Source organism: Rissa tridactyla, chromosome 3 (genome assembly GCF_028500815.1).
Source record: "Rissa tridactyla isolate bRisTri1 chromosome 3, bRisTri1.patW.cur.20221130, whole genome shotgun sequence".
In the NCBI taxonomy this organism is placed as follows: Eukaryota; Metazoa; Chordata; class Aves; order Charadriiformes; family Laridae; genus Rissa; species Rissa tridactyla.
The window spans coordinates 40,776,935-40,804,197 of record NC_071468.1 but is presented as its reverse complement, the minus strand read 5'-3'; the positions used below and the strand labels follow the sequence as shown (position 1 = coordinate 40,804,197).

Sequence of the window (27,263 nt, the reverse complement as noted above, 5' to 3'; positions counted from 1 at the left end):
TCTCTTCCAACCAAAACGATTCTATGATTCCATGCTTCTGTGAAATTAATCTCACCCAGTGCACCTCGACGCACACAAGGGGGGCTCTCGTGCCCCTACAGAGGCCAGGAGTCAGGAATAAGAAGCTCTTTAAAAATGTTTCTGTGTCAGGAGGTTTTTGCGGCACTGGACAACGTTCAGCCCCGCAGCTCGGCAAGCCAAGGTGGAGCAAAGCACTTGAAACCTCCTGTGCAATAGGTTCATAGCAGGGTTTTCAGAAGCTCTGCCGCCCTGAGGAGTTTCCAGAGGCCACCCTGGCCAGGCGGGCCAGTGGCCAGTGAACCTTTGCCCCGAGCCCCCCGGGTCAGGGCATGGCAGCCCTGGCAGCCACACACGCCGCGCTGCTTGTGCTCGCGCTGTGTACACACACGAATTTACAGCATCTCCCCCGGTTTCTCTGCAAATTGCCGCATTCAGATGAAGTGGCAGCTGCTGTAATTAAGACACAGTTAATTACATATCCCCTTAATTGCGATGATAGGATTTTGTCAATTTGGTAAATAAGAATTGTTAGGTTTCTTCCGGCGAGTGCAGCCTCAGCGCGGCTCCGATGCGGATCCCTTTGTCTCCTGGCAAAGGATGAGCCGCCCGGCGCTGGACCCATGCGTCTGGCCGCTCTCGGGTGGCAAAGGTGCTCGCTTTCTGCTCGTCAGCAAACTTCAGCTCTCCAGATGCCCCCGTCCCAAAAGCCTTTGCAGAGGGCAGCATCCAAAGGGAAATATTCAGCCTGAGCTGCAATGCAAGTGCAGCGTTGGGAAACTTTGGGGGTGGGTAGGTCGACAGGAAAGAGGCAAATCTTCTCGCTCCTTTCCTTTTCTTTGTTTAAGAAAGAAAAAGATAATGGGAATGGGTTGGATTTCTTACAATAAGGAATGAAATCTCCCACTCACCTGCTACTGGGCACAGACCACGGCCATAGGCAGGACCAGTGTTGCAGCCAAGGGGCTTTTAAATCCCAGCTCCGCCCTCAAGAAAGAGTATAAAAATAACTTTGCAGGTTTCTTTATTTACTGTGTCTAATTTTCTCCCTTCCTGACTGTGCTGAATTTGCAAATCGCTCTTTCTCTTCTAAACCACCAACGCAGCGAAGCCCGGGGCTGCACCGTCCCTCTGCCACTACCACTTTCTGCCTCTCCTCTCCTGCGCCACCCCACTGCTGCTGCCTCCGCTTCCAGGGACAAGTCTCCACCTGTGCCGAGATTGCTGGGTGGGCACTATTTTGTCTGGGGGGAGAAAACAGGAAGCCAGAAGGGTTGCAAAACACCAGGGCTGAATCTGACCATCGTCGCCTGTCTCGGGATGAAAGCTGCACTGGGCTTCTGCAGGGAGACTGGAGCCAGCCGGGTGGTCAACGTGAAGAAAACCCATCTTTCCACCCCAGCGCGGAGGCAGCTTGATACCGAGGCGAGCGAGCGAGCACACGTGTGAGACACGTATGTCATTTTTTTGAATCGCCTTTCAGTGATTCAGTACGCAGAGTTGTCATCCATATTAATTAATGAATTGTGGTTGACTGAACAAGTATGTTCGGGGTGTTCTCACACAAAAACAGCAGCACAAAAAATCGTCTGATTAAAGAAGATTACCTAAAATCACTTTAGTCTTAATCCTTATTTATTATTAAGTTACAATTAGCTAGAAATTAATGAAAACGTCATCTGTATTTGCCTCCCAATTCCTTATCCTACAGGCAAACTCAACCTTTCTTCTCCTGGGAAGTGGCAAACCCCACCTCTAGGCCTTGGCAAGACCCCTGGCAGCACCTCCGCTGCACCCTGGGCTCTTCAATGGGCTGAGTCAACCTGCCGAACCATCAGGCACCTCCTCATTTTTCACTGGTTCATTTTCTGCCTATTTAGCAAGGGCAACTGGTTTGGCACAAGGCTCAGAAACCACGAGGTGAAGATCAGGACATTTTCTTCACAGCACTGGCAAGCCGCTGGTATCAGGTCAAATGGTGACGTGTTTGAACTTGCAGGATGTACAAGCAAATGACGGAATGTGGTCTAGATAAAACTGCTTTGCAGTAAGTGCAGAATTGGTCAGGGGAAACAAAAAACACACCCTGCAAAGTCGTCCACCATCAAACCAGCAAGATGTATTCAGTAAACGGGTCCTGCTGCCATACAATTCAAATTTCTCATCGGTGAAATCAGTGATGGGATAGAGCGTGTATTTAGTAAATGTGCAGGGGATGCAAAGCTGAGAAGAACCAAAAGTACATTAGAAAACAGGGCAACACTTTGAAATTATTTTAACAAATCAGAGAAATGGTCTGAGAAAAATAGGCTGCAATGCAGAAAGGCTGTGGGCAAGTTTCTATATGCAAGCAAAAAAAAAATATCAATAGGGCAAATGCAAAATGGACCAAAGTACGAATCAGCAAAGTTATGCCATTGGAAAGATGGGAAGTATCATAGCGGAACCCATAATTACATTTCCTGATGGAAGATACATTATGTCATCCATCCTTTCTGCTCAGCACTGCAAACATCAGTGAATGAACTGTGACCATATTCAGGTCCCAACTCCCCACTGACAGAGAAAAAAACCAAACCAAACAGCCTTGGAGAGCTCTAAAAATGATCTCCAAGCAACGCTTCAGAGAATTATCGGAGGAAAAAACAGTTGGGACATAGCAAATACCCAAAACATTGCTGCAGAGCAAAAGGGAATAATCTGTCCTCACTGTCCATAGCAAACAGACCACCGATCAGCATGCTTAAATTGCAGCAGGAGGGATCTGAGTGGATGGTAGGAGAAACTTTCTAATGGTGAAATGCCAGAGCAGATCATCTGGGAGGCTGTGAAGTCTCAGGGTAGAAGGTTAGGCAAGTGTCTGGATCGGCGAAGGCAGAGTCCCTCCTCGTATCCCAGACCCCACTGAGCAAGCAAAGCTCTTCCTTCTTCCCTGGCCCACCTCATCTTTCCCCGAAGTCTCCCTGTTTCAGTGCCAAGATGTAGGTCGTAGCTCATATGACAGAAGGGTGCATAAAAAAATCCAGACTCAAATTACACCTACGTTTCTAATTCCAGAAAGGTTAAAGAAAGCTTTACCTTCTGTCTACAGCACGTAGGATGTATTGGAGAGCATGTCCAATAAAACATCAGAAAAAGGTTTACCCTTAAAGATCCAACCCTGGACTCATTCCTTTTGCATCACATCTTCTTTTTTGTTTTCTCACCCTTTGACTTTCTTTAAACTTCACCACTGTCAGGAGATGCTCCTGCACTCAGAAGGATGAGTAACTTGAGGACTACGCAACCTGAGACGCTGCAGTCCAATTTACCAGAGTGCAGCAGCAGCGCTCAGGAGGTGGCTCGGGTGTGCAGGGGCACAAGTTTCCAAGTGATTTGCTGATAGATTGGCTTTTCCCCTCCCCTGTGTTAGCTCTGACTTTCCTTAGGCTCTCGTCACTCCTTCATTTTATTGTGTACTCAGTCAACGGCAGCGTTGCGAGTGAATTGGCTCAAACAGCGCTCACAAATGCCCCCGCGAGGCCGAGGGGCGCTCCCCGTTCAGTGCCAGGTGCAATGGTTGCTCCATTCCATCACAAAGCCAGCCTTAGCGAGGTAGAGGGACTCACTCAGACCAGCTTAGCAAGGGCGGGGGCGCTTGGGGAGACGGCCCCCGCCACTGTGCCCGCAAGCTTTGCCTTTCCTCATCTTCCTTCCATGATTTATCTCAGTCCATAACCCCACCGTGTGTGAACCGGGAAAGGTAAGCTCACGTTCCAGCCTCAGTCTTTGCCCAATCTGGAAACAGAAATACCACTTAGTTAAATAAACTTTACTGATGTGGGCTTCCTCGGTTTTGGAAAGCAGGATGGATTTCATCCTGGAAAAAGAATCCTTTTTCAGTGTGTTGAGTTAGATAAGTTCAAAACCGAGTCTAGGATATTTTTTAATGGATTACTATCATTTAGCATGAGCAGGTAGGTTACAGATGGTCCCACGATTTTAGTTGTATGGCTGTAGTGTTTGGATGTACACCTTTCCCTTATCCATCATGGGCTTCCTGCAGGCCTCTACATGAACCATTTAACTTCTGTCTTAGGCTCTCTTCTTCCTACCGGGCTTTATGTCCCTTGCTTGTTAAGACCAAAGCCGCTTTAGTTCACAGTATGATGAGTTTTGTTAATACATCAGGTCTCAAAAGCTTCCGAGACCCGCAACTAAAGTTTTACGTGCAAAGTTACAACAGAAAGCTGTAACCTAGGCATTCAAGCAGCAAATTTTAAAAATATTCCTGGATGTATCCAGGATGGAGGGTAAATTCTGAGATGAGAGCCTTCGAAGCGTACACCAGGAGACAGGTAAGCAGCCTGAGGTTTGGAAGAAAGCTTGTCAACTCTGTGGTAGACATGGTCGCTACTGGCATGATCTCAGGTAGCTGGGTTGGCAACCTGAGCACACGATTCCTGCTGGAGGAAGGAAGATGCAACGTCCCCCACTTCCCAAAGATGAGGGATGAGGAAGGCTTCCCGCCGAAGCCACGCTAAGGGTAAAACCTAAGGAAAAGAATCGCCCCCAGGGAGGAGTCAGGGAGAGGAGAGGAATCTCTGTTGGTGCTGCTGACTATGATGAGGACAACAGTTGTGCAGAACTGGCTGACAGGGATATGGAAATGTTGGTAAATATAACAGTGATTCTCAACAGCTCATATTGTGTGTGAGTGTTGGAGTTGTCACTTTTGTATGTTGTATAGCTACATTTTCCAAGATTGACTGAAATTATCTAAAGCATGAAAATACATTCTTTTGTAGACTGAATTGGATAAGGAGTTTTTACATCATGCTCCACAACTAAGTGGAAGACACAATGGTCTTAATTTTAAGGGAAAAAAAAGATTAAACTGTGGATGTATTCAAGGAGTTTCTAAGACGGCTGTGTCACGATACTATTCAAAACAATAGTCTGACTAAGGTCTCTGGTGAGAACCGATTTTAACATCAAACTCCTGGAGTTGCAATATTAATTCACACTCCAGAGAAGTAGTTACCGTGGAGTGGCCAAAACATAATTCACCGACTCTGATGGGCAACAAAATACAGAAAACATCTACTTTGTTTTGCAAATACTGGTGAGTCACTGTTTTATACACAGCAGCCAAATCTCATTCCTCGGGAGGTAGAATAAATTATTAGTTAATTGTGACAAACGAGCAGACCATCAGACTCACTGATATAATGAATCAGACTGCAAAGAAATTCTGCTTTGAGTCACAGAACAGCATACTGTCGTCCTGAATTATAAAATACTGTTTAAATAAGTTATCTGGTTCCTGCACTTGTTTCTCCTCCAAGACCTGCCGCTAGTATTGTGCAATTCATTCTAGAAACTCACATATCTCTGCAAAATTTAATGTTTTATAGAACCTTTGCTTTTACGTGCATATACTGCTTCTTTTCTTCCTGGGCAATTCCTAATAGATACGCTATTCCATAGCAGATTTTGCTACCAAAATCTGCTACCAAAATTAATACATTCAAGCCCCGTAAGCAAGTTATTTTAGGTCCACCAGAAGCTCCTTAAACACAAAAAATAACACTTTACATCACCGTTTGTAGGAATTCGGCATGTTGTACTCCGCAAGGAAACTGAGGGAGTTTATAGGTCCCGCACCAATCCTGCCTTCAGGGTGAGCTTCTTGAACCGCACAGCACACATTGCGAGCACAGGCCAGGCCGCCAGTTGTACAGCAATATCTGCTCAAGACTCAGCATTTCAGAAGGGTACTTTGGCGGAGGGTGGGGGGGAGGTCCACCCAGCTTTTATTTCTTAAATAAATAAATAAATAAATAAGCATTCCTCTGCACACTCAATTCTTTTTAAAAGATAACAAGATTTTGCCTTGTTATCAATGTCATTCCCTTAATTCACTTACAAGCTCTGTACTAGGACAAAAATATTTCTTTTCCATACCTGCCATATAAAAAAACCCCAACATTTGCTTTTCCACAGCTTGGGTGGGATTCCTGCTCTCTAGTCTCCTGCTTGTACCTTCAACTATCTTCTACTTGCTTCCTTCATCAGCTCAGTTGTTCGTTCTGGAAAAGATGTCCATGGTTTCTATCCCGGGCAACTAGGACGGGTCCACAAGGCACACACATCCCGAGGAGCTCCAGGGTAAGCATCAAAGTAAACCTCTAAGACAGACCTGTGGAATACGCCTTTCCCCTTGATGCCTGTTGTGGGCAATGTTGCAACAACTTCTAATGATTTTTTATGACTTTGGCCTAAAAGAGCAACAAGAAGAGAATCCAGGGAGAGTAAAACCAAAACTACATCCAAAAGTTTCTGGCCATACCAGGAGTGCTGCATGACCTGAATTTATTATGTATATCAGAATCTAGAATGGAAATTGTTGTAAAAAAATACTGGGTTTTTTTCCTTCCTATGAGAATTTGTTGTATTGCACATCAACTTCAAAACATGTTTAATTTAAGATTTTTTTTTTAAAATGTTGCAGGTTATTTCTGTTGGGAAGTCAAGGCTTTAAAAATTCTAGTAATATTAAACCAATGCAGTTAGTTGCTCGACTGCAAGAGCATAACCCTTATCGTGCTAATTACAAGTCAGATGGAGCCAATCGAACAATACTGAATTATTAAGGTCTTACTGTACATTCTCAGGCTGTTAATATCTATTAGCTTACAGCTGCATTATACCGAGTACTCATTTCAGCAGGAGATTAGAAAATACATTTACAATGCTGGCTACCCTTTGGGTGGATCATGCTATTTACATACCATATGTCAGCATGAGATTACAGGATGATTTATGCTTTTTGCCGAGACCTTTCAGCAAACTGCAACCAGCTCCAGTAAACTATGAAGCCAAAACTCCATTCCAACCTGACTTTGACAATTCAGCTCTCGGGAATTACGTGCGTTTTCAAAAACTAATGGAAAAGACCACCATCGACTGGTACAATCAAACTTCGTACAAAGCAGCATTTGACTTGCCGTATCACAACTCAAGTAAGTGATCCGCGCTGGTTTTCCTGCCGAGAGGGACACGAAGATGAATTAGGGAAGTTCGCTCCGCTGTAAAGGAACTAGTCCTAAATTGCACCAAGAAAATAGTGAAGAGTCACCTCACTTTTTCCAAAAAAGAGCTGCCACCTGCCCCCCAAAGCCATACCCTCTCCCCACTACTAATGCTCAGGTATCCCCATTCCCTCTGTAATATGCAGAAGGCAACTGATGAATGACAACAAGGCAAACTATTTGTACTTGTGCAGATCGTTATCTAAAAATAGTTACTCAAAACGCACTGTAGATAACGCCAGTAGTATGCATTCAAAGAGGTAAAGAGTAAGTACCTGGATGTATGCACAAATTGATTCATCACTGAAAAAAACTAACATAGCGTAAGAAAATACATTGCTTTCATTCACTTAAGAACTATTAAATCAAGTGTAAGTGAAGAACATTAGGATCTAACCCAACACTACCCATTGAAAGTTGAATGGAAGATATATGACTGTGTATTTATTGCAAGGTATTTTTAAAGATGACAGGTCAAATGAGTTGTAACACTCAGACCAACAAAAAATGGTGTAAAATTTGAAGTCTCTGCAAATAATGCATCATCTGTGTGTATGCATGTATGCACAGCCTCTGCCTTAAGTAGGTAAAGCTGTCACACACTAAAAGAAGCGTGCTTGATTGCTATACCACTTGGTTTATCAAGCTTCACTGCTTCAGAGACTAGGAACAGCACAAGCGGGAGAAAACTCACCACATCGAGTTGTCCCTTATCTTCATCCCCAGCTACTTTGCCTTTTACTTTTTCTAAACCAGCCAAACCTTTGATTACGTTTCATTAAGGGAGCTGGCTGTGACGGCAAAAGGAAACTATAATCTTCTCATAGAAAGCAGATTTCCAGGATGACGACAGACAAAAGCAGCTGTCATGCACTACATCAATACATCAATATTATCTGCCTGCCACTTTATCTGAAGGTTTTGTCCATTAGCTACATGCCAAAACCCAATTATACATGGAATACAAGTGGAAAGGCTAAGCAGCAGAAGTATCCCTCACTTCCCCTCCTATTAGTTAGTAAAGGAGCCTCGCTAAACCGTAGGGATATAAGCGCTATTAAAAGCTGCAGTACAGCACAAGCCTAGGAGAATCGACCTCATAAATATTTCAGTGGCAGCAAGAATGGCATGAGATCAAAATACCTTGTCTGTCATCAGCCTTGTCAGGTCTAACAGGTATCCGTGCCTCCTGTAAACATCCCATTAGCGGGAGGGGACACTTGGAGAACCAATTTCAACTACTATCCTATGCTGCCATCCTCTCCCCTTACATGCTAGCAACAGAAGAGACTTCACAGAGGAAGGGAGTATACAGGAAGGGCCTGATAAATGCGTGCTTCTCATTGAAGTAGAAAGGTTTTTCCTTTTATTACAGCTTACTACCAGCCCGTGACAGACAAGCCAAAGCCTTCTGCCAATGAGTGTGGCAATTTCTTTGAGGCCAAAAGGCTCTTGACTAATGAAGGCGGAGATAAAAAGGTGAACAGTGAGTTTTGGCTAGCGAAAACACTAGAAGTGCCTTCAAAGGCATGTAACTTTGCCCCTGGTAAACAAACTGCTGGTGGTAGGGCATTAGGCTGTTCTTCTCTTCTTCCTCCTTGGTTCCACAGTTGTACATAGCATGGTTTCAAAAGCACAGCACACAGCATTTGAGACAATCTCCATAACTTTTAACATTTGTTTCCACAACATTCAGGTTGGCAATAACACATCCCAGCCTATTTTCCCCACACGTACAAATGAGTAGCACTAGGGGAGGGGAAAATTTGGTAGAACATAACTGTTCTATAACCATTCTTTAACACCAGGAAAGTAGTTTGTGTACCAGTCCAAGAATTCACTCTAGCAAAGCTTATGCAAAACTGGCATTTGGGGACAACATAATAAGCTTTACAGATGCCAAGTTTAACCACCTGATATTTAAAGATAAAAATTCTTCACTGCAGGTCACGAGAATAAATATACACCAAAGGATCCCGGACCACGTATTATCTGGACAAGTACTGGTAGAAGGATGTTTTCAACTTTCCAGGCCTGCACTTGAGTGGAAGAATCAAAAGAAACTGAATCAGCTGAACTTAAAAGAAAGCAAAAGAACAAACTACTCTTGCATCCAAGACAATTCTGGTTTGTTTCTTTAATTGCACAAATACTTTCTACCATACCATTTTAGGCTATGGCTTTATTGCTTAGAAATCCTGCTGCATGTGGGCATATCAATTCCTCAACTGAAAAACGAGGGTAGTTTGTCCAGTGGAGTGACAACAGTGGGAGAATTGAAACGTGCCTTGAACTTGAAGCTCTCTCCTTGGCAGAAGCAAAACATAACTACATAGTAACCCCTCATTTATTCACTCACTGTAGAAGGAAAACATGCCCTCATTTGTTTATTTACTCACTCCTTGAACCAGCTAGGCCCCCAGTCCTTGGCTGGTAGTTTCACTGACAGCACAAATCCCCTTGGTGCCTCCTACAGCTACAGAAAGGCAAGAATACTAAGTAATTATTACTTATTGTTCATATTGCAAGGTCAGTTCCCTCCATCGCCTCAAAAAAAGTAATATTGGGTTTTTTTCCTTCTAAATTAACATTGGAATTTATGTTTCACACAGTTATATCCCTCCTTCTCTTCATCCGGGAATTAGGAACAGATTTTTAATTCAAGACTGCCCTTAGCTAGGGAGGGATGGTACGGCTCTCTCCTGGACTGCAAGGCTGACAGCAGAACTAGACCCTCATCCCCTCCAGAAAAAACTGAGCATGAAGTTGTTTGGTTTTTAATGCTGAGGAGAATGACCTTTACAACATGATCCTATGATTACATTCAATGCTGATACAAAGGTTTCTCAATGTATTTGCCAGTTTCCCAGCATACTGTGGTATCCTCCTCTTTCCACATATTACACAAGAGAAATAACACACCTCGCTAACTGCTCTGCCACATGCAAATGATTACGTAGAAAATGCTCCTTAAATATCAGTAGTTTTATTGTTCAACTTTCCTGTTCCTTCCCTTATGATGAGCAATTTTACGCCAATTGACAACATAAACATTGTGATGAACACCTCAACAGCAGCATCAGTCCAACAAGTCATTCCATTTCAGGCAACATCTGGTTACCTACAACATAACCTCCAAGGCCTCGTATCTGTTACTTTGCATTAACAGTTTCTTACATTCACCTGCATAGCTGAAATCTACTAAACTAAATCTAAAACCACTGCCCCACCCCAATAAAAACTTTTTTTTAGGAAACAAAGTAATTTTTATTTGAAGTGAAAAGGAAGTGCATGAATACCAGAGTATAATGTGTAAAAACAAAGTAATCCTCAAAAAATCTGGAAAGGGAATATGTAATTATTGGCTTGTTGCCAAAAGAAATCAGATTCTTTGGAATATATAATAATGGTTATAAATGAAAATAATTCTAGAACATTTCCCAACACTAATAAGTCAAAATATGTCAGATGTCATGAGGTGAATACTTGTTAATTTTCCCTACATCTTAAGCAAATATGTTGAATACTTTAAACGTTATTTCTAAAGTATCTTCAATTTATAATTACAAAAGTATCTGTGCTTTGCCAGTTCTCCAGAGAAAGATCTTCTATTGGCTATGCAGAAAGGAATTTAAAAGGGCATCAAAATGTTAAGACTTCTTAGCAAATATAAATATAACCTCATTTAATTAGGGAAACAGTTTGAGATATGTGCCTCGGAAGTAGATAAGTGCAGGGTTTTTAAAATACCAGAAAAAAATGAGTAACATTATAAAACATTTAGCTCAAAATGAGAACGGTTCTTTAATAATTGCAAATGAACTTTTTACAATATCAATTTTCTAACTTTCTGGGCACACTTCCTGGTAACACTTGAGTGTCCTCTGTGAGTTACAAAGAGTAAGTTTTCTGTATTACACGGCTAAAAAAACCTGGACATTCTTAACAACTTGGCATCACATCTTTTTTTAAAAAAACAGATCACACAATAATTTAGACAGCATTTATAGCATTATAAAATCAGAACCCCCCTCTTTAATCACTCACAAGAGCAGCCATTAAGAATACAACAGCTTTAGGAATACAAATAATGAGGATGTAAAACTATCTGTGCAAAACTGCATTATTTTTACTGTCTAAAATTTCAGGGAAGTAACACCGCCAAAAGCAGAGAGAGGATAACAAAGACAAACAGTCATGAAAATAATGCTACCTTAGATTTTCAAACAGGAATTACATTATGAAGTAGATATTAGGTAAAGAAAAAAAGTATTTGATGGCACCTTGAACAACAATGACAAGTGTCCTGGAAATCACGGTTGAACAAGAACTGACACAGGTTCAAGTTAAAGTCTCTTTCAGGAGTAGCGATTGATTTGGGGGTATCAACTCTAGCATTTCTTTCCATGCAAAAATCTATCTTTCCAACGTCTTTGCTTTGCGGGCTACTAATGCATTTAAGAATGAGCAGTCTTTTGAGGAGTGTGCTTTCTTCCATGCATCTGAAATCTTTAAAACAGCTGGATCATTGATTCCCTGGATTTCCCTACTCCGATCCATTTAACTGCAGGAGAGAAAAGCAAACTTTTATTATAAGTAATACAACGCAAGATCAGATTGTATCTTAAGATAAGACACAAACTTATCTTCTTAAGATCTTAAGTACCATAGTCTGAAGAAAAACACAGCATATACTATTAGAACATTAAGAAATGACAACTATTTCTATTGTTCTCGAAGTAAGAATGCATCGGTAACTTAGAAAGGCAGGAATAGTCCTGAAGCTGCCTTATAAACAAACCAGTTTTCCAGATAATAGGAAAAAAGATACAAAGAAACTGTCAGAAAAGTAAAGATTTGCAGCATCTCTTAAGTCCCAGCTTTGGATGGAACCACAGGATCATCTTTATTAGGGCGCATAAGAGAAATTTGTTAAGCATAAGAGAAATTTGTTAGTTTAGGACCTCTTACTGTCACATGTATTTAATCACATTAATATACCACTAGTCCCACTGACTTGATAATGGCAGCGGAGCTTAACCCCTATTATAACCAACCTGCAAAACACTTAAGTTATAGAAGTCTCACTTGAACAAGAACTACAGTATAAGCCAAAGAAAGAATGCATATTGAAACTTTTGAAAATTTTCAATTCACCAGCTAAATAGATAGACAAAAAGAAATAAAACAATAAGTACAAGTATCACCAGGTACATCAGAATTAAGCACAGCTACAAAACAGTTTTCAACGTTTTGAATGTTCAGTAAGGCAAAGTACAAGATAGGTTTCCTGAAGCAGGAAACAAACCAAAACAACAACAACAACAATCTGTTTTACTTACCAGGAACACCCAACTCCATCTCTATAAAGCGAACATAATTCTGTGCATTTACAGGCAGCTCATCAAAAGTCCTTGCATTTGATATGTCCGTATCCCATCCTGGGAGTGTCTCATACTGAACCTCTACTTTATTTAAGACTTCCTGGTTGGCTGAGAAGCAAACAGGAACAAAAATATTATGTCTACAAAGATTATATATTTTCCACCACTAAATGCATAACTATAAAGCTCTTTATTCTTTTCTTATACAAAGAGGTTTACTCATAAGATAATCCAGCACTGAAGGTGCTGAAGTGTCCTGTTTTGTTAATATAAGCAGAGGAGGAAAAAATAATAATCCAGTAACTATCAGGACTTAGACTTCAGGAATTACAGTACTCAATCACATGCATATATTTTGGTTAAACTACAATCTTTTCAGTTCAGAAAACAGCTTTTCAGGAAAAGTAATTCCCCAAAGTGTTGATTTTTCTTTTTTTTTTTTGCTGAACACATACCAAGATCCAGCTCCCCCTTCATGAGGGAATTTGCGATGTGAAAACAAAATTAGGAACCAGCTTGTATGTATCAGGCAGTTAAAACATGTTTTAAAATGGCATAGGAGTGTACTTTCTCCTAAACATAGTTATCGAAGCAATGAGTATATTCCTTTTGTCCTTCATTTGGTAACTTGCTACAATTCCATTAACTCGGAATTCTGTGAGGATTTCAAGTACTGGAAAAGAAGGTAAGCACATTGCTCTGGAATTGAATCATTCCAGTAACTATCTGAACATTAGTATTGGAATGACACTGGGCAGTGGAACAAAAGGCTTAAGCCTGAAAATGGTCAAAATACATTGATAAAAAAATAACACTGGGAGGTGTCAGGCATTCTTGCCTTCCTGAAAAAGACAGGGTTTTGCCAAAGGCACTGTAATTAACGTCACATAGGCTCCATGTCTCGGATTAAGTCAGTCCTGCAAAGAAAGCTAGTCAACCTGGGAAAGGGGTTTAGGTGCAAGAGGCAGAGTAGAGGTGCAAATACAAAACCATAGCTAATCCCTTCCTGCGTGCGCATAGCCAACAAACTCAGGCTCGTAATATTGCATAATTTGTCCTGGCGCAGGTAAGGGTTCGATAGTAGCAATGTTGTAAGGACAGCCTTCATGAGCCAGGCATTTTGAGTAAGGGTGAAAGTGGACTATGCTCCACTGACTTTAAAGCCTACAACAGTGAGAAAACGCACAATTTTCAGACTGAGGTGTTCACAGGTTAAGGCAAATGATCCGGAATCAATACTTGTGATCAGGACAGACAGACAGGCACATTAAGGATGTTGGGTTGCAGAGGCCTAGGATAAGCACTTTCTTTAATGTCATCAGCAGTAACAACTGAGGTATTGTCTGCTGTCCAGGCGATCTGTAAAATACAATAGCTACATATAGAGGCATTTTCACTTTGAAGCCTCTCTGATGAAGCTAGCTGGGAGAAAGCTGAAAACACTTAGAAGTGAATGGTCTAATCCTGCCTACAGTCTTCCATTACTCTATTAGTTCAATTCCTTATTTCCCGAAAGGGGAAGAAGAAAGAGAAGGGATAAATTTCTTGATGTTTCAAGTGATTCTCTCATTTCACTCCAGCAGGTGTGATAAAAGATGATGTGTGGGTACAGATAAGCCACAAACTCAGTGTAGTAACAGATGTAGTCACCATCCAGATTTCTCTCAGCTCTTCCCTTAGGGGAATTACCTATTAGGCTTTCTGGAATATTCCTTATTAACAGCTGAATTAGATAACAGAGAGAGCAGAAATAATAGTATCTGGTAGTCTGGTACTGTCATTTGGAGAGCAAATGATATGATGTTACTTCCAACTCAAAAAGAATAGCTGAAATTTGGGATCTTGGCACCATTTGTAAGAGAATGATCCTCCAGGAATTTCCAGAAACAGAACATAAAACCAGTCATATAGATCAGGCCAAAGGTGCATCTAAGCACAGTGTCTTAGCTCCTTAATCTACAGTAGATGCCCGAGAAAAGAGCAGAAGGAAAAAAAAAAAAAAAAAAAAAAAAGGAAGAAAAGGCAAGCATGAAGTAAAGCTTCTCCAAACTAATCTCCCAATTTCCTAAGGATCTGTGTTTTCAAAGTCTCCTGAGCTAGAGGTTGTGTTAGTCCGTGCTGGGATCAACTGATGCTTGAGCCTGGACAGGAGACACCAGCAGAACTAGACCATGGCTTTCACATTCCTTTTAATCCGATCAGCTCAGAGCTAGCAGGGAGTTCCATCTTTCTTTCATAAACTCCTATGACAGAGCAGAAATGGAGACACCGACCACCTCCATAGCAAACGACTACAGCCTCGGTGATACCAACTGAAATCAGCTGTAGATTTACAAGACATTTTCAGTTCTTTCTCAACAGAAGATTATGAAATGCCCACAGAAATCTAAGCTAAAAAAACAGAGTGAGACTCGTATGATTCTCTGATCCAGCTGGAAAACGGAACAATATATGAAATATGGCATGTTTTTTCTGAGATGGTGGGCACTGTGTGTGCTCCTAAATTAGTGACAGTCATTTCACAAGAAGGGTAAATCACTAACATCTCCAAGAGAGTGGGAGGGGAGAGAGAAAGAAATACCCTGCCAGCAAGAGATTCCCAGACTAGATCTCTTCTAAATTAAATTCAAAATGCCAAAGTGGCAAGTTTTAAAAAAATAAATAAATCACACAAGTGCACAGCATGCAGAAATGCAGACATCAGAAATAATCTAATTGTCTACAAAACACGAAGTGGGAAGAAAGTTACCTTTTGTTTTTTACGTCAGGGGTAATAAGTAACCTGTAGCATATGTGCTGGAAATGCTGCCAAATGTTGAGGAGTATAGCAAAGAGCGAGGCATGGAACACAGAGGCACTGTGAGAGACAGCATCTTCCAGCTTACCAGAAGTTCAGCTATAACTCCTTCCTGACACTTAAGGAAGGCAGCGTGTGAACAGCAAAGACAACAGCGCCTACTAAATTTCTACCATAATTCTTAATTCTTCACACAGCGAAGAAAAACAGGCAGGTGAGACACGCTGTGCTGCTATGACCAAAGGTCTACCTGTTATTTGGGCATACACAGGGAGCAAAAATCTGTCCTCAGGAGTAGTAACAAGATCCTGGTCCCATCTAAGAGACATAATAAGGGGTAATCACTGAAGTCTCAGCACTGGAAAACATGGCCACCTGTTTATGTCATCTTTAATGACGGAGTGCCAGAGAAGTTCCTCTGGCTTGAACAGAAGACAGTCCAAATAGCCCCCAGGTTAGATGACAGGGCTACAGATGAAGCACTTACCGAGTAGTTCTCAATTCAAACGTGTAATCTCCATTATGTTCAAAGGCCATCTAAAGTACACCCAAATTTCCTTAATATTTTGATAATGGTATCAATCAGGGAATATGAGAGTCTTAAAAAAGGAAAAGCATTCCCTGGTTTACTGCAAGATGACCACTAAATTTCCTGAATAAAAGCCTATGCCACGTCATTCAGTATGCATTCAGATTGTAAATGTCACTTTTGTTTGAAGATCCTGGAGGGCAAATCAGTTGGAGAACTCCACCAGGCACACGGAGAAACAGAAGATATTTTTGTTAACTCCTTCAGAATTTCCCCAACGGATATGTGCTATTTTCAAGGACAACTGGCAGATCATCACTTATTCCTTTATACGTAATTACATCTTTATACTACATAAATCCTGCTGTGAGTTCTACCTGATTACTAGAGTTCATCTCCTCATCCACAAAAAGTTCTCTGCCGATGGTATCATATGAAAAATTATAACCTGTGACCAGCCCCAAACCCTGAGGTAGCAACTAAAATGGAAACTTTTATGCCTCTATGCACACATTAGAAAATTAGAAAGACCAATCTTTAGTACTGGTTCATGTTCTTCCTTTTTCTGGAGTATCTCTACTATAGCAAACTGAAAAAGATACATTACCCATGAAAACAATGGTTTGTGATATCTGAACATTTTAACAGGTAGATACAATTTTCAGGTAAAAGCGATCACTAAAATGACCACTGTCCTCATCAGGAGCTACAGTTTCTATCACATTAAGCTGATATACGTTGGTCCTGCATTAGAAAATAGTCTTGCTTTCATCTAAACTAATAGCTCATTTCCTCCCCCACCCTTTTTCCCTCTTTTCCACTGCGTAGGTGTGACAGGGTTTTGGCTGCTCTGTGAACCATTACAGGGAACTGAACTGTTAGAAAAATAACACAGGGAGAGAAAAACCTGGCTTTTCAACTGTATTGGTTCTCTCATGTGGTTCACTGCATATTTAAAGGAAGATTTGTCCTGCTAGAGGAGGGGATGAATACAGTAGTAGGAATAAGACACCGGTTTAGAGTGTGAAACGAGCTTCCAACTTAGCTCGAAGCTAATGCAGGCTCTATTAAAGGAAAAGGATAAAGCAGTAACATTCACATGTAAGAAGCTTTACATAGCACTTTGCATCTTTCTAGTAGACAAACAACAGTATTTGGTTCAGGTGTCTTTAGGTCCCAGGTACAGGTGTGGTAAAGGTGTCTCTGGTGCATCTGGGAAACCATTAATGGCTTGATGCTGAAATAACACATTCCTGTCATAAGTTTTACTTAAATGCGTTTGACTTTTACTTGTACATTTCACCAAAATCTAAAATTGTTAATCAAACAGTCTTACCAGGAAAATGAGGTATGATTTCACCATCTAGTTTGTATGCAACACCAACTTTGATTTCTGGAAATACATCCAAGATATCCAATTTGGTAAGCGCCAATCTATAAAGAAACATTACTCCAATTAAACAAGTTCAACAACTCTCAACTCTAATCCCATTGGAAAAATACCAAAAGAAAAATTGATTCCTGCACATTGTCATTGTCTTTCCTTAGAAAAATAGCTCACGTGGCCCTAAACTGTTTATCTGGTGTGACTCAAAAAAAAAAAAAAAACCCACCAAAAAAACCTTAAACAGCCTTTCTGTTGTGTCCTTAAATCTAATACTACCAGAAAATGGCAAAATTCAAAGAACAGGTATTCTCCAATTAAAGTGACTGGTCTATAGCTTTAAGTGTTAGAATTTTAATTGGTCAGGGTGCTGCTAAGAAACTTTATGACCATTCATTTGAGATGGCTTCATAGCATGATGCCTGGTGCTGTCTGTTCCTGTCCCCTGCCAAATGTTCCCGTCCTACAGTGAAGGCAGCAAAATAATCAAACACTGGCTCTGTAAATACCTGGCTGTATCCTATTTTAAATAAAAAACACAAAGAACAAGAAAAACAGGACAATTCAAGTAAAGCACGTATTACAGTTTGACCTACTAGAAATTTTATACCAGTTTTGTTTCAGACATCTATTTTTCATTTTAATTAAAATCCCAAGTCATATCCAAATTTTCTACATTTACACAGACTGCTGAAGATACCGATGGTTTCCCATCTGTCTTATTTTGAAAACAAACTAACAAAACAAAACCCCACAAACCATATCAGGTTTTAAGGCCCTTGTAATGCATTTGATTTGGTTTGGGTTTGGTGAAATGGCAGGGGTTAGGGTAGTTTGAAGCATCAAGTACTGAGATACATAATGCTTCTTGGATCATTTTAAATGAGAAATAATGATACACTGCAAGTAAAGGAAAGAAAAATTTATGAGCATAAAAGTGTCAAATGTAAAAACATTTATGCTAGGAAAAGTGAGGGACACTTCATTTATCAAAATATCAAACCAATCGTCAATACTAGCAGTCTAAATGTTACTAACGAGTATATGTACAATTTGCAGTAACTGTAGCATTTCCCGATTTTACGTCAAGTTGCCAGCAAAGCTGTCAAAATAACTCACGCAGTAAATCCATTAATCATGTAGGCATATCGGAGTAACACAAGGTCCAGCCAGCCACATCTTCTCTTTCTACCAGTTGTAACACCAAACTCTTTACCTCTCATTTGCAGCAATTCTCCAATTTCCTAACAAAAAGCAATACTATTACATGAGCCTTTTTTTTTTTTTTTAATTTGCAATACATCATACAGGTGTATACTTAACATTTTACAATACTGTGAATTACCTTCAAAGTTCTTCCCCCAATTTTTCACAAAGTTGTCCATTGGGATGAAAACAGAAATACAAAATGCTATTTCTAATTCATTCTACGAGAATGCTGTCTGAGCAAATGTTTCAAAATTTATTCCTGCTCTAGCCTTCTATTCCATAGGAAGGTCTGACAGACTGACAATCAGATCTGGCACTCCTGTAAACTCAGTCTAGAATCAGAAGGATGAGATATCCAAACACACTGTCATCTACCTATATTTAACATTGTTTTAACATAAGGCAGACACACCAAGTTATGTCACCCAGTTACAGGTCACATCTAGGGCTGATAATACTCACATTATCTTGTTCTGTAGGAAAGGCACCGATTCCAACTCTCGTTGTATATGCTTTCACAACTCCGTACACTTCCCCGACATTCTGCGGTGGCATGCCCAGACCTGTACACACACCTCCAACTGTGCAGTTTGATGAAGTCACAAAAGGGTATGTGCCTATTAAAAGAATTGATTTTAAAAACTTATTAGAACACTGGTTTTAAACTATTAAAAAAAAAATAATAATAAACCTAACCTGGTGGGGAACAGTACTTGCATTGCACTTACCTAGGTTTTACAATGCTAAAAAACAAAACACACAAAAAACGTATTTTTTTTCAAGATCATAGCTTGATCATATCAATCATATCAAGATCATATCAATCAAGAACATATTTAATGAGCTCTTAGCTTTACACCTACATTGTCTGATCCTTCTTTATTGAAAAAGGGAGAAATATTATCACTTCAACTGGTACTGAGGCAAAAGTTGACTCCATAACAGTACCGAATGATCATACAATTCAAAAAATCGGAGTAAGACACCAGAAATCCATGCCTTGCATATAAGATACACTCACTAAAGAACAATGTGAAAATTTGAAGGGAGACTCTTAAGAAAATGATATTAAAAGGTTACAAAATACAGGTTTACCATTTTTCATTTTGGGAGAAAAAAATAAAATACAAGCTCTACAAACTGGTCAGCACATTATAATGATGAGAAATTGCAAAGAACTTTAGAATTCTGGAAAGAACAATTTTGCTCACACACTTTGCCTCTCAAAGCCCTCCATTTTTCTTCTCAAGTGTATACATAGATGTATACAACTGTGAGTTATTTCATATGAAATTTATAGACACTGAAGTAGTAGCTGCACTCTATTTAAGGAAAGTTACCTGATCGTTACTGTCATTCAAATAGTTAACCTTGGGAGAGTCTAAAGCTTTTTGAAATAATTCGATTAAAAAATTCCCCCCCACGCCTCAATTATTTGCTAGTCATAGTCATAGAGAATACCGGTCTTCCAAAATATAAAACACTTATGCCATACAAACAGCTAAGCATGGAAGAGTTTACATTTAGCGTTCCTCTTTCACAACATAAGTATATAGCAATGTGTGTCTCAAAAAGGTTATACCTACCAAAATCTATGTCCAGCAGTGCTGCATTTGCACCTTCTACTAAGATCTTCTTTGGTGGTCCATGTAAAGCCTCATACATGAAATATACACCATCCCTTACCATTGGTTTTACTTTTTCCATGCAGCCCTGAATAATACAAAAGACTACTGTATAGTATAATTTCATTATGATAAAGCCAGCCAGAGTACAAGTGCTATTGCTCTCTCATAACAATGCTTGTATTCCTTTTGAAAAGGAAAAGCAAACATAAAGAAATGCTAGATATGCCATAACGTGTGAAGAAGGGAAGGAAGAACATTAGCATCAGATTGACACAATAGACATGTATGCTCTTCCGAGGAGGAAAGAAAGAAAAAAAGAGGAGGAACAAAAAGAAAAAAAATCCAAACTTTTGAAATCCTTTAGAAATATGCAAGCTTGAGTATAGTCACAATACTTTGCTGTATTTGGTATTTCGTTTCCAACTGTTCAAAGTTTCTCCTCCAGAACCAGCATGTGGGGAGTTCCACTTCTGGCCATCTGAAGCCAACAAATGCACACAATTGTAAAGCAGTATTAATTTGTGATACATATATACACAGGTATGTTTGTAAGTAAAAGTAAAGAGTTATTTATTGGAATTAAGGGTCATGTGCCTGAATGCCACTGAGTAGCTGGAAGTAAGAAGCCAGTAATGTTCAGATTAACACTTGGTAGACAGCCTTTTTCCCCCATGAGAACACACGGAAGTTCTCATTCTAATGATTTACTTCACATGAAATATGACTTTTTGTGTTTCAGAATTTAATCAAGTGCATTGGCACAAAACAAACATTCAGTGCAAACAATTTTCCTCAAGCTACAAATACATATGTTATGTTTCCACCCTAACAATGAATTGCAGCTATTCTGTGATCCTAATGTGTATTAAGTAAACTATAAAGCATTATAAAATACTCAATTGTAACCAATTTTTAGGTCTATATATTGATAAAAATACTACAACTGAACATGTATAATAAGTATTATTAAAAATAAGACAAACAGAAGTGCTAAGAACTCCCATATACTCCATTCTAGTGCTGGCAAACTGAGTTTAGCGGCAACTGAAGATACACGAAGGATGATTTATTTGGCCTGATTTCCTGAAAAAATTAAACATGTAACTGTGCACCCCCTCCCCTGGTCCACACATACCTCAATGGTTTTAAACAATTTACCAAATTTGGCTGAAGTTTTTTAAGGGGTCATACAGTTAGGTTTCTATAAAACACATGAAGAAAATGGCTGGGTAAGGGTAAGACACCTGATAATTTTTTTTCAATTAAGAACTTGGGCGTACCACAAAAATTGCACTACGAGGCATAAGAAAATTAATACTAGCGAGAAATCTTGCAACTGTCCCAATTGCAGGGAAAACATCAAATCAGAATTCATAATTAACCACAAGACTAGTTTGCTGGCAATCGGGCTTCATTAGTTCTGCTGCTATCAACTTACATTTCTCTATGTTGTTAGACAATATTTTTTTCCCTTAAGGCTTATCACTTAGAATAATAATTTACTTCAGTTCTTAAGTTTCTGACCGAAGGAATTAATATTCTGCTTTACGATGAAACATACCTTCCCCAGCTACAATCTTGGGTATTTTCCTCCCAGCCAGTATGTTTAAGCAAGTGGGAGTCAAAATAATTCTCCCTACAAAGCCTTTTTTTTTTTTTTTTTTAAAGCTTACAATATTTCTCTTGAAACCAAGTTTTGAAGTGTCTTTAAGGATTCTACCAGGCTCTTTAGAATTGATACATACCAATTTCTCATGATATGTATTATGTTTTAACTCCTCACACAAGCACAAGCATCAGTCGCCAGGAGATTTATATAGCAGTAGCTGCTCACAGTGATTACATCATTTAACAGACAGAAGCAGGCTTACCTTGAGCTTTTTCAATTCCCCTTCAATATCTATCTCTAAGGTAGGATATATCGCTTTGTACTGATTGGCTAACACTTTGAACCTGGAAGGCAAAAATGCTTCGCTAAGGTTTTTGGTTTTTTGTTTCTTCCTCATGCCCCCACCAACCTTCGGTTTTGCTGGTTACATATCTGCAATTATTTGGTCATTAAACAATTTCAAACAATAAAATATTTTAATAATTATAAATAGATAAGTTAATAAAGTTATAAATAAAGTTATTTTCATATTTTAAAATAAATTTTAATTTAAAAAGTAACTGCAAGGAGATGTAATTGCTTACACAGGGTACTAACCCAGAAACCGAGAACTATGGTTACAACCGTGCCTTAAAATACAGAAATTACCTCTCAGAAAATTCATCAAAGTCAGAAACAAGATCACACATTCTGAGTCCACTTCGAGCTGCTTTTGAAGAATATACTGGACCAATTCCCTTCTTGGTAGTTCCCAAACTTTCAAAAGATAACAACAGGAGTTATTACTGATATAAAACTAAGCTGTTTTTTCTTTAAAGCCAATACATCCTTAGCATAAAAGGAAATGCTGTTAATTGCGAGCATTTAGAATCTTATTTTAAGCATTTAAAACATGAGATACTTTAATATGCAACTTAGTTTCAGAATATCACTGTCTATAGACATAAATGTATTAACCTTCTGTTTTTCAAACCAGTAACTTTTCATACTTTAGTGAACTCTTACATATTTATTTGTAAACAATTCTGAACTTTTATACTTAGGGAACTGAATGCCAAGACAACAACCTTCAGTATTATGAACTGAAACTAACTAAACACCTTCCTAAAAAACTGTCCTGAAGACAGTCCTCCATAAAGCAACAGCACCAACAGTATGGCTTTCAAGTTTGTATGTAAGAAATATTTAATTCTGAACACCTCAGCTGGAGCCAGGAAAACAGAAAACACAGCTGAGCGTCTAAGAGTGACAATGATACTCAAAAAGCTGTTAAGTTAGACAGGGTTCAGGAATAGATTTTTCCACTGCAGCCAATTCTGAAAACCTGAATTCTTTTTCTTACCCTTACCTACCCACTCTGCCTGAAAAGCATTTTCCAGCTAACGTCAGTGATATCCTAAGATACAACCTGCTTGTGCTGACTTTACTGTCAGAGAAGTACAGCTAGTTCAGAAAGTGCCTTCTGCCAGAGTCTTGCTAAATAGCTATTAAAATGGAGCCAAACTGCACTCATCGTAAGCAGATTGTCAAACATCTTCCCCATTGCTCTCAAAAGATTAAGTAACTTTTAAAGAAGTGAACAAGCGTGCAGCATTTTCAGAAGTGGGCTGTACACTGCTAAGCTTAGTTTTGCACCCAGTTTTAACTGTTTTTTGGGTTTTTTTCTCCCCTGAGCAGACACACAAAGCCTTATCTTCAATTATAAATTCTGCATACGTGGAGTGGCCCAGATTTCTTCAAACTGCCTTGAAGGTGCCATACCATAACTCAATTCAAGAGGAACTCCATTTGAAGTGGAAGGTACAGGTCATAGCTAAACTTTATGTTAAAGGGTATCAACTGATATGAGTGAACTGAAATACAGTTCATAATCAGCATATAATTCATTTTCGCTACATCATTAGTAGTTTGGAGTAGATTCAAAACAATAATCTTGGGAAAAAACGAATTCTTCCAATTAGACTCAATACTGAGTAATCTCTGGGAGTGATACGTTTGCCTCCAGGCTGAAAAGAAAGACATTCTAATCAACTTTCCATCACACAGTATTATTTAACAAGAGCAGGACATTGTGGCTTAAATAATTGACTCCAGCCTCCAGCCCGATTCATACCCTCCACAGAGAATTTTTTTAAGGAGGTTGGTTTCTATTTCTTTTGTTTCGTTAAGACACGCCAATTCATAAAAGAGTTAAGCTGTCAGAACACTGTGTTTATAGAAATTAAAACAATTGTCTAAGCATAATATACTGTATTAGATTACCTTTTCTATAACCTTTCTGCAAGGGAAGCTACATGAACCTTACTTGTGACTGTTTCTGAGCTACATTTGAACAGATAAAAGCATTCAGTTAAAATAAAAAATAAACTTACTATTTATCGTGATCAACTTTGAAGTGTTAGACACAAAAGAATTTTAATACCAAATATCCTATGCGGTCAAATCTGCAGTTAGACATGCTAGCAGGCTATTTCAATTCCCCACCCCCAACAAACAGGAGACAGTGTTTTGATAACGAGTTTATGATAGCCTGTTCTTAGCCAGCCTGTAGTAGTAAGTCCCCCATTACAGTCACTTAGAGAGCCCTAAAATTTAGGAGGAAATAGATAGCTTAGTATTTTCAATCCATCAGCAGTTTTAACAAGCTTGGAAACTAAGATTGTTGCAGAATTTCGGCTTTGAACGTAACTTTTTTTCTTTGGGTTTCTTTGAAACAAATGAAGTAATTGCAAAAAAGTGGTTATTTCTTCATCGGGCTTTCCCTTACAATCTTTAACACTAACTAATGAAGTGGTTCCTTCTCACAGTAGCTGAGTGACTGACAGTGTTTTAATTGCAAATATTGTCATATAGCATTTTTAGCCTGCACTCCACAAACATACAAAAATAGCTGATAGACACACACTGGCTCATTAAAAAATATATGCATATTCTTCCATATACGTATATGTAGGTTCTTCCTGCTTACTTTTCAATTCCTAAAATAACAGGTAACAAGACAGCCAGTACAGCCCAGTGAAGTGTGAAAATTAAGAATAACTGACAAATTATTACTCAATAGCAATCTGTGTGAAGCAAGGTATGCCCAAATCAGACACACTCTTACAGGTTATTGTCATGGATGACATGTTTTACAGATCTCAGTAAGGAAGACTGAATTACTTTTCACCCACATAGGCAAACTTCACAAAAGACAGATTAAATTTACTGGTATCTCAGAAGCCTACAGAGCTGCATTACTTTCCAGCTGTAGACATGTCACAGTTAATTCTTCCAGCTTTTTCTCCCTCCCCAACAACTAGCAAGCTGCTTGGAAACCATGAGTTAGAAACACAGCAGATAGTTTCTGAAAGTTTTAAAAGCTTCAGGAAGTTACTAGCAGCCTGTAGTAGACAATGTGAACATTTACATGCACTTCTGACTATGAAGCATCGTGAGATACCAAATTAGTCATATCAGACCTTTCGGTTATTTGGAGATGTCAAAGGGGTCCTTCAATCTTCATAAAAAGAAATATATCTTTACAAAAACAAATACCTCCAGTAAACAATTAAAACATTAGGAAGCAGGAACCCTTTTTTATAAAGCTAATTAGGAACTAGAAACTTTTTCATAAGGCAAAATACCAAGATACAGCCCTTTCATTAAGAACATAATCTTTTGCTAGCCACTTGAGGACAAAAGTGTAAGTAATGATCCCTGCATACTCCACGCTGAAGATTTACAAGGATAATTAACACTTTTTTTAAACTCGATGACAAACAATAACAGAAATCCAATGTATTAAGTCATATGTTTGCACTAAGTCATCCTATGTTTGACAAAATAAAACTACCTACTTTTTTCCTGCTTGTTCTTGCCTCTGTTGTTCTTGGATGCCATCAGCAGCTTGGTGGAAATCAAATACTAAGAAAATAAAAATAACTTGAGAAATTTGTGTGAAGCAAGTTACAAATTGTCAGTAACAATTTCTTCAAACTAACTCTAGCCCTGTTTATCAATGTGGAAAACAAAAATATACACACTGAAGACAGGCAAATAAAATGACAAGAGAGGGGGTTTTTTCCCCTCCTTTTTTACAAGTTAAATTTTTTCACAGGGAAGAGTTCTGAAGTTTTTCACAGACTTTCTCTTTTTCTTTTTTTTTGTTTAAGGGTTTATTTTGTAGAATACTTGCAGATGTGTATACACCTCCCATAGAATAACTAAGCCATTTCAGCTTTGTAGTGGCCCAAAAGAATGTAGAGACAACAAAGAAAACATGCAGTTGAAAAAAAAACCTGGAAAACAGATTATGGTAAAAAATGTCATACTGCTGAAATTTAAGGTGGGAACTTTAAATAAACATTCTCATTCGTTCTAAATATCTCTTAAACCATTTTATTTTTATGTTTTAGACAACATACATTAAAATACATTTGGAAATACAACAGCTCCCACTGATGTCTGTTATGTAAACAGAAGTCATCTTCACAAGCCCTGGTTATTTTTTCAAAGCATTACATATTATTAATGACAAAGACTATGCAAAGTATTCCTTGTACCAGTTCTTTTTCTACCATAAAAGCAAAAAAAAAAAAAAAAAAAAAAAATCTGACAAGACTCATGTCAAATACACTTTGCAGGTTAACAGAAGCCAGTTTATTTTTCTTGAGTACTATCTCCTGAAAGTTAAACTACTAATCTACACATTACACAGGAAAACTGAAAACTTGCAAGAGAGAGACTCATTTAACAAGACTCTACTCGCCTAGAACAAGAGCTGGTTTTCCTTGTTTGCCTTACCGATTTACTTTTGTGTTTATTTCCACATATCCCGTAATTTAAAGGATTAGATTATCCCCAGCAGCTTGAACCTATTTTTGGTTGATCTTTTGTTACAGACTAATCATTCACAGATCACCAATATCCATTTTAGAGAAGGTATATTTGTCATGGCAACAGACCTCCAGACTGTTACCAGAACTTTCTAAACAGAAGCGTTGTGAAAGTTCACTTACGTTAAAAGGTTGAATGCTTACGAATAACAGTCAATAACTGGTCCGTTTTAGCTATGAAAACCTCACAGTATTACCACTGCAATATAATCATCGCAGAAGAGTTTTTCTAATAATCTGGTCACTTCCAAGTAATTCACCTACAGTGATTCTAATCTCAGAAACAATTTTAGTAACTTCGGAACAGTTACTCAACTATTTCAAACTCAGTAGTTACTCCAAAGTAAAAACATACTTATTCTGAAACAACATGTTCACTCACTAAGCTATTCCAGATCAGTTAAAAAAACCAAAACAACCAAACCAAAAGCAAAACCTTTTTTCTGGTGTAATAAGCTTTTATCTGATAAAGACCTAAAAAGTTTGCATCATCCGAAGATGATTACCAGAGCAGCAATAAATCCATTTCCTAATACATGCAGTTACGTAACTATTATGTTACAATATCTAAAGATCTACTTTAAAGGATGAATTTATGTAATAAAGATGTCCTAGGAGTGATACCGGAAAAGCCTCTGAAGTTCTGTGTTGGTGGTTTCGACTCTAAACACTATTTTACTCCAGGCTCTGAACTGCAGAGTTGTCTGAAACAGACTGGAATCAATGCCTGACTGATGAGCTCCCTGCGAGGAGGG

General features: G+C 38.9%; 2 protein-coding genes across 2 annotated transcripts in view; one reads left to right on the top strand and one right to left on the bottom strand.

Moving 5' to 3' along the window:
• The first annotated feature begins 4,322 nt into the window (after window positions 1-4,322).
• C3H1orf100 (chromosome 3 C1orf100 homolog) lies at window positions 4,323-9,135 on the top strand. The gene is made up of 5 exons (XM_054194794.1): window positions 4,323-4,355; window positions 5,610-5,680; window positions 6,076-6,168; window positions 6,838-7,022; window positions 9,038-9,135. Exons 1-5 carry the CDS (start codon window positions 4,323-4,325, stop codon window positions 9,133-9,135), a joined length of 480 nt encoding a protein of 159 aa, XP_054050769.1.
• A 1,198-nt stretch (window positions 9,136-10,333) lies between these two features.
• The window catches only part of ADSS2 (adenylosuccinate synthase 2), a 38,529-nt gene continuing 21,599 nt past the window's right edge, over window positions 10,334-27,263 (bottom strand). The window contains exons 5-13 of the mRNA XM_054195153.1: window positions 25,471-25,537; window positions 22,280-22,387; window positions 21,894-21,975; window positions 19,981-20,107; window positions 18,857-19,011; window positions 18,305-18,429; window positions 17,138-17,235; window positions 12,434-12,583; window positions 10,334-11,655 (exon numbers count right to left, since the gene is read on the bottom strand). Coding sequence (XP_054051128.1) covers window positions 11,603-11,655; window positions 12,434-12,583; window positions 17,138-17,235; window positions 18,305-18,429; window positions 18,857-19,011; window positions 19,981-20,107; window positions 21,894-21,975; window positions 22,280-22,387; window positions 25,471-25,537 — 965 coding nt within the window. The 3' untranslated portion in view covers window positions 10,334-11,602. The remainder of the gene's footprint in view (window positions 11,656-12,433; window positions 12,584-17,137; window positions 17,236-18,304; window positions 18,430-18,856; window positions 19,012-19,980; window positions 20,108-21,893; window positions 21,976-22,279; window positions 22,388-25,470; window positions 25,538-27,263) is intronic.

Coding starts and splice junctions, on each gene's coding strand:
- C3H1orf100 (XM_054194794.1), top strand. CDS start 4,323: ATGAGAGCCTTCGAAGCGTACACCAGGAGACAG. Junction 6,169..6,837: donor ACATCCCGAGGAGCTCCAGG/GTAAGCATCAAA, acceptor CTTTTTGCCGAG/ACCTTTCAGCAAACTGCAAC. Junction 7,023..9,037: donor CTTGCCGTATCACAACTCAA/GTAAGTGATCCG, acceptor TCTTCACTGCAG/GTCACGAGAATAAATATACA.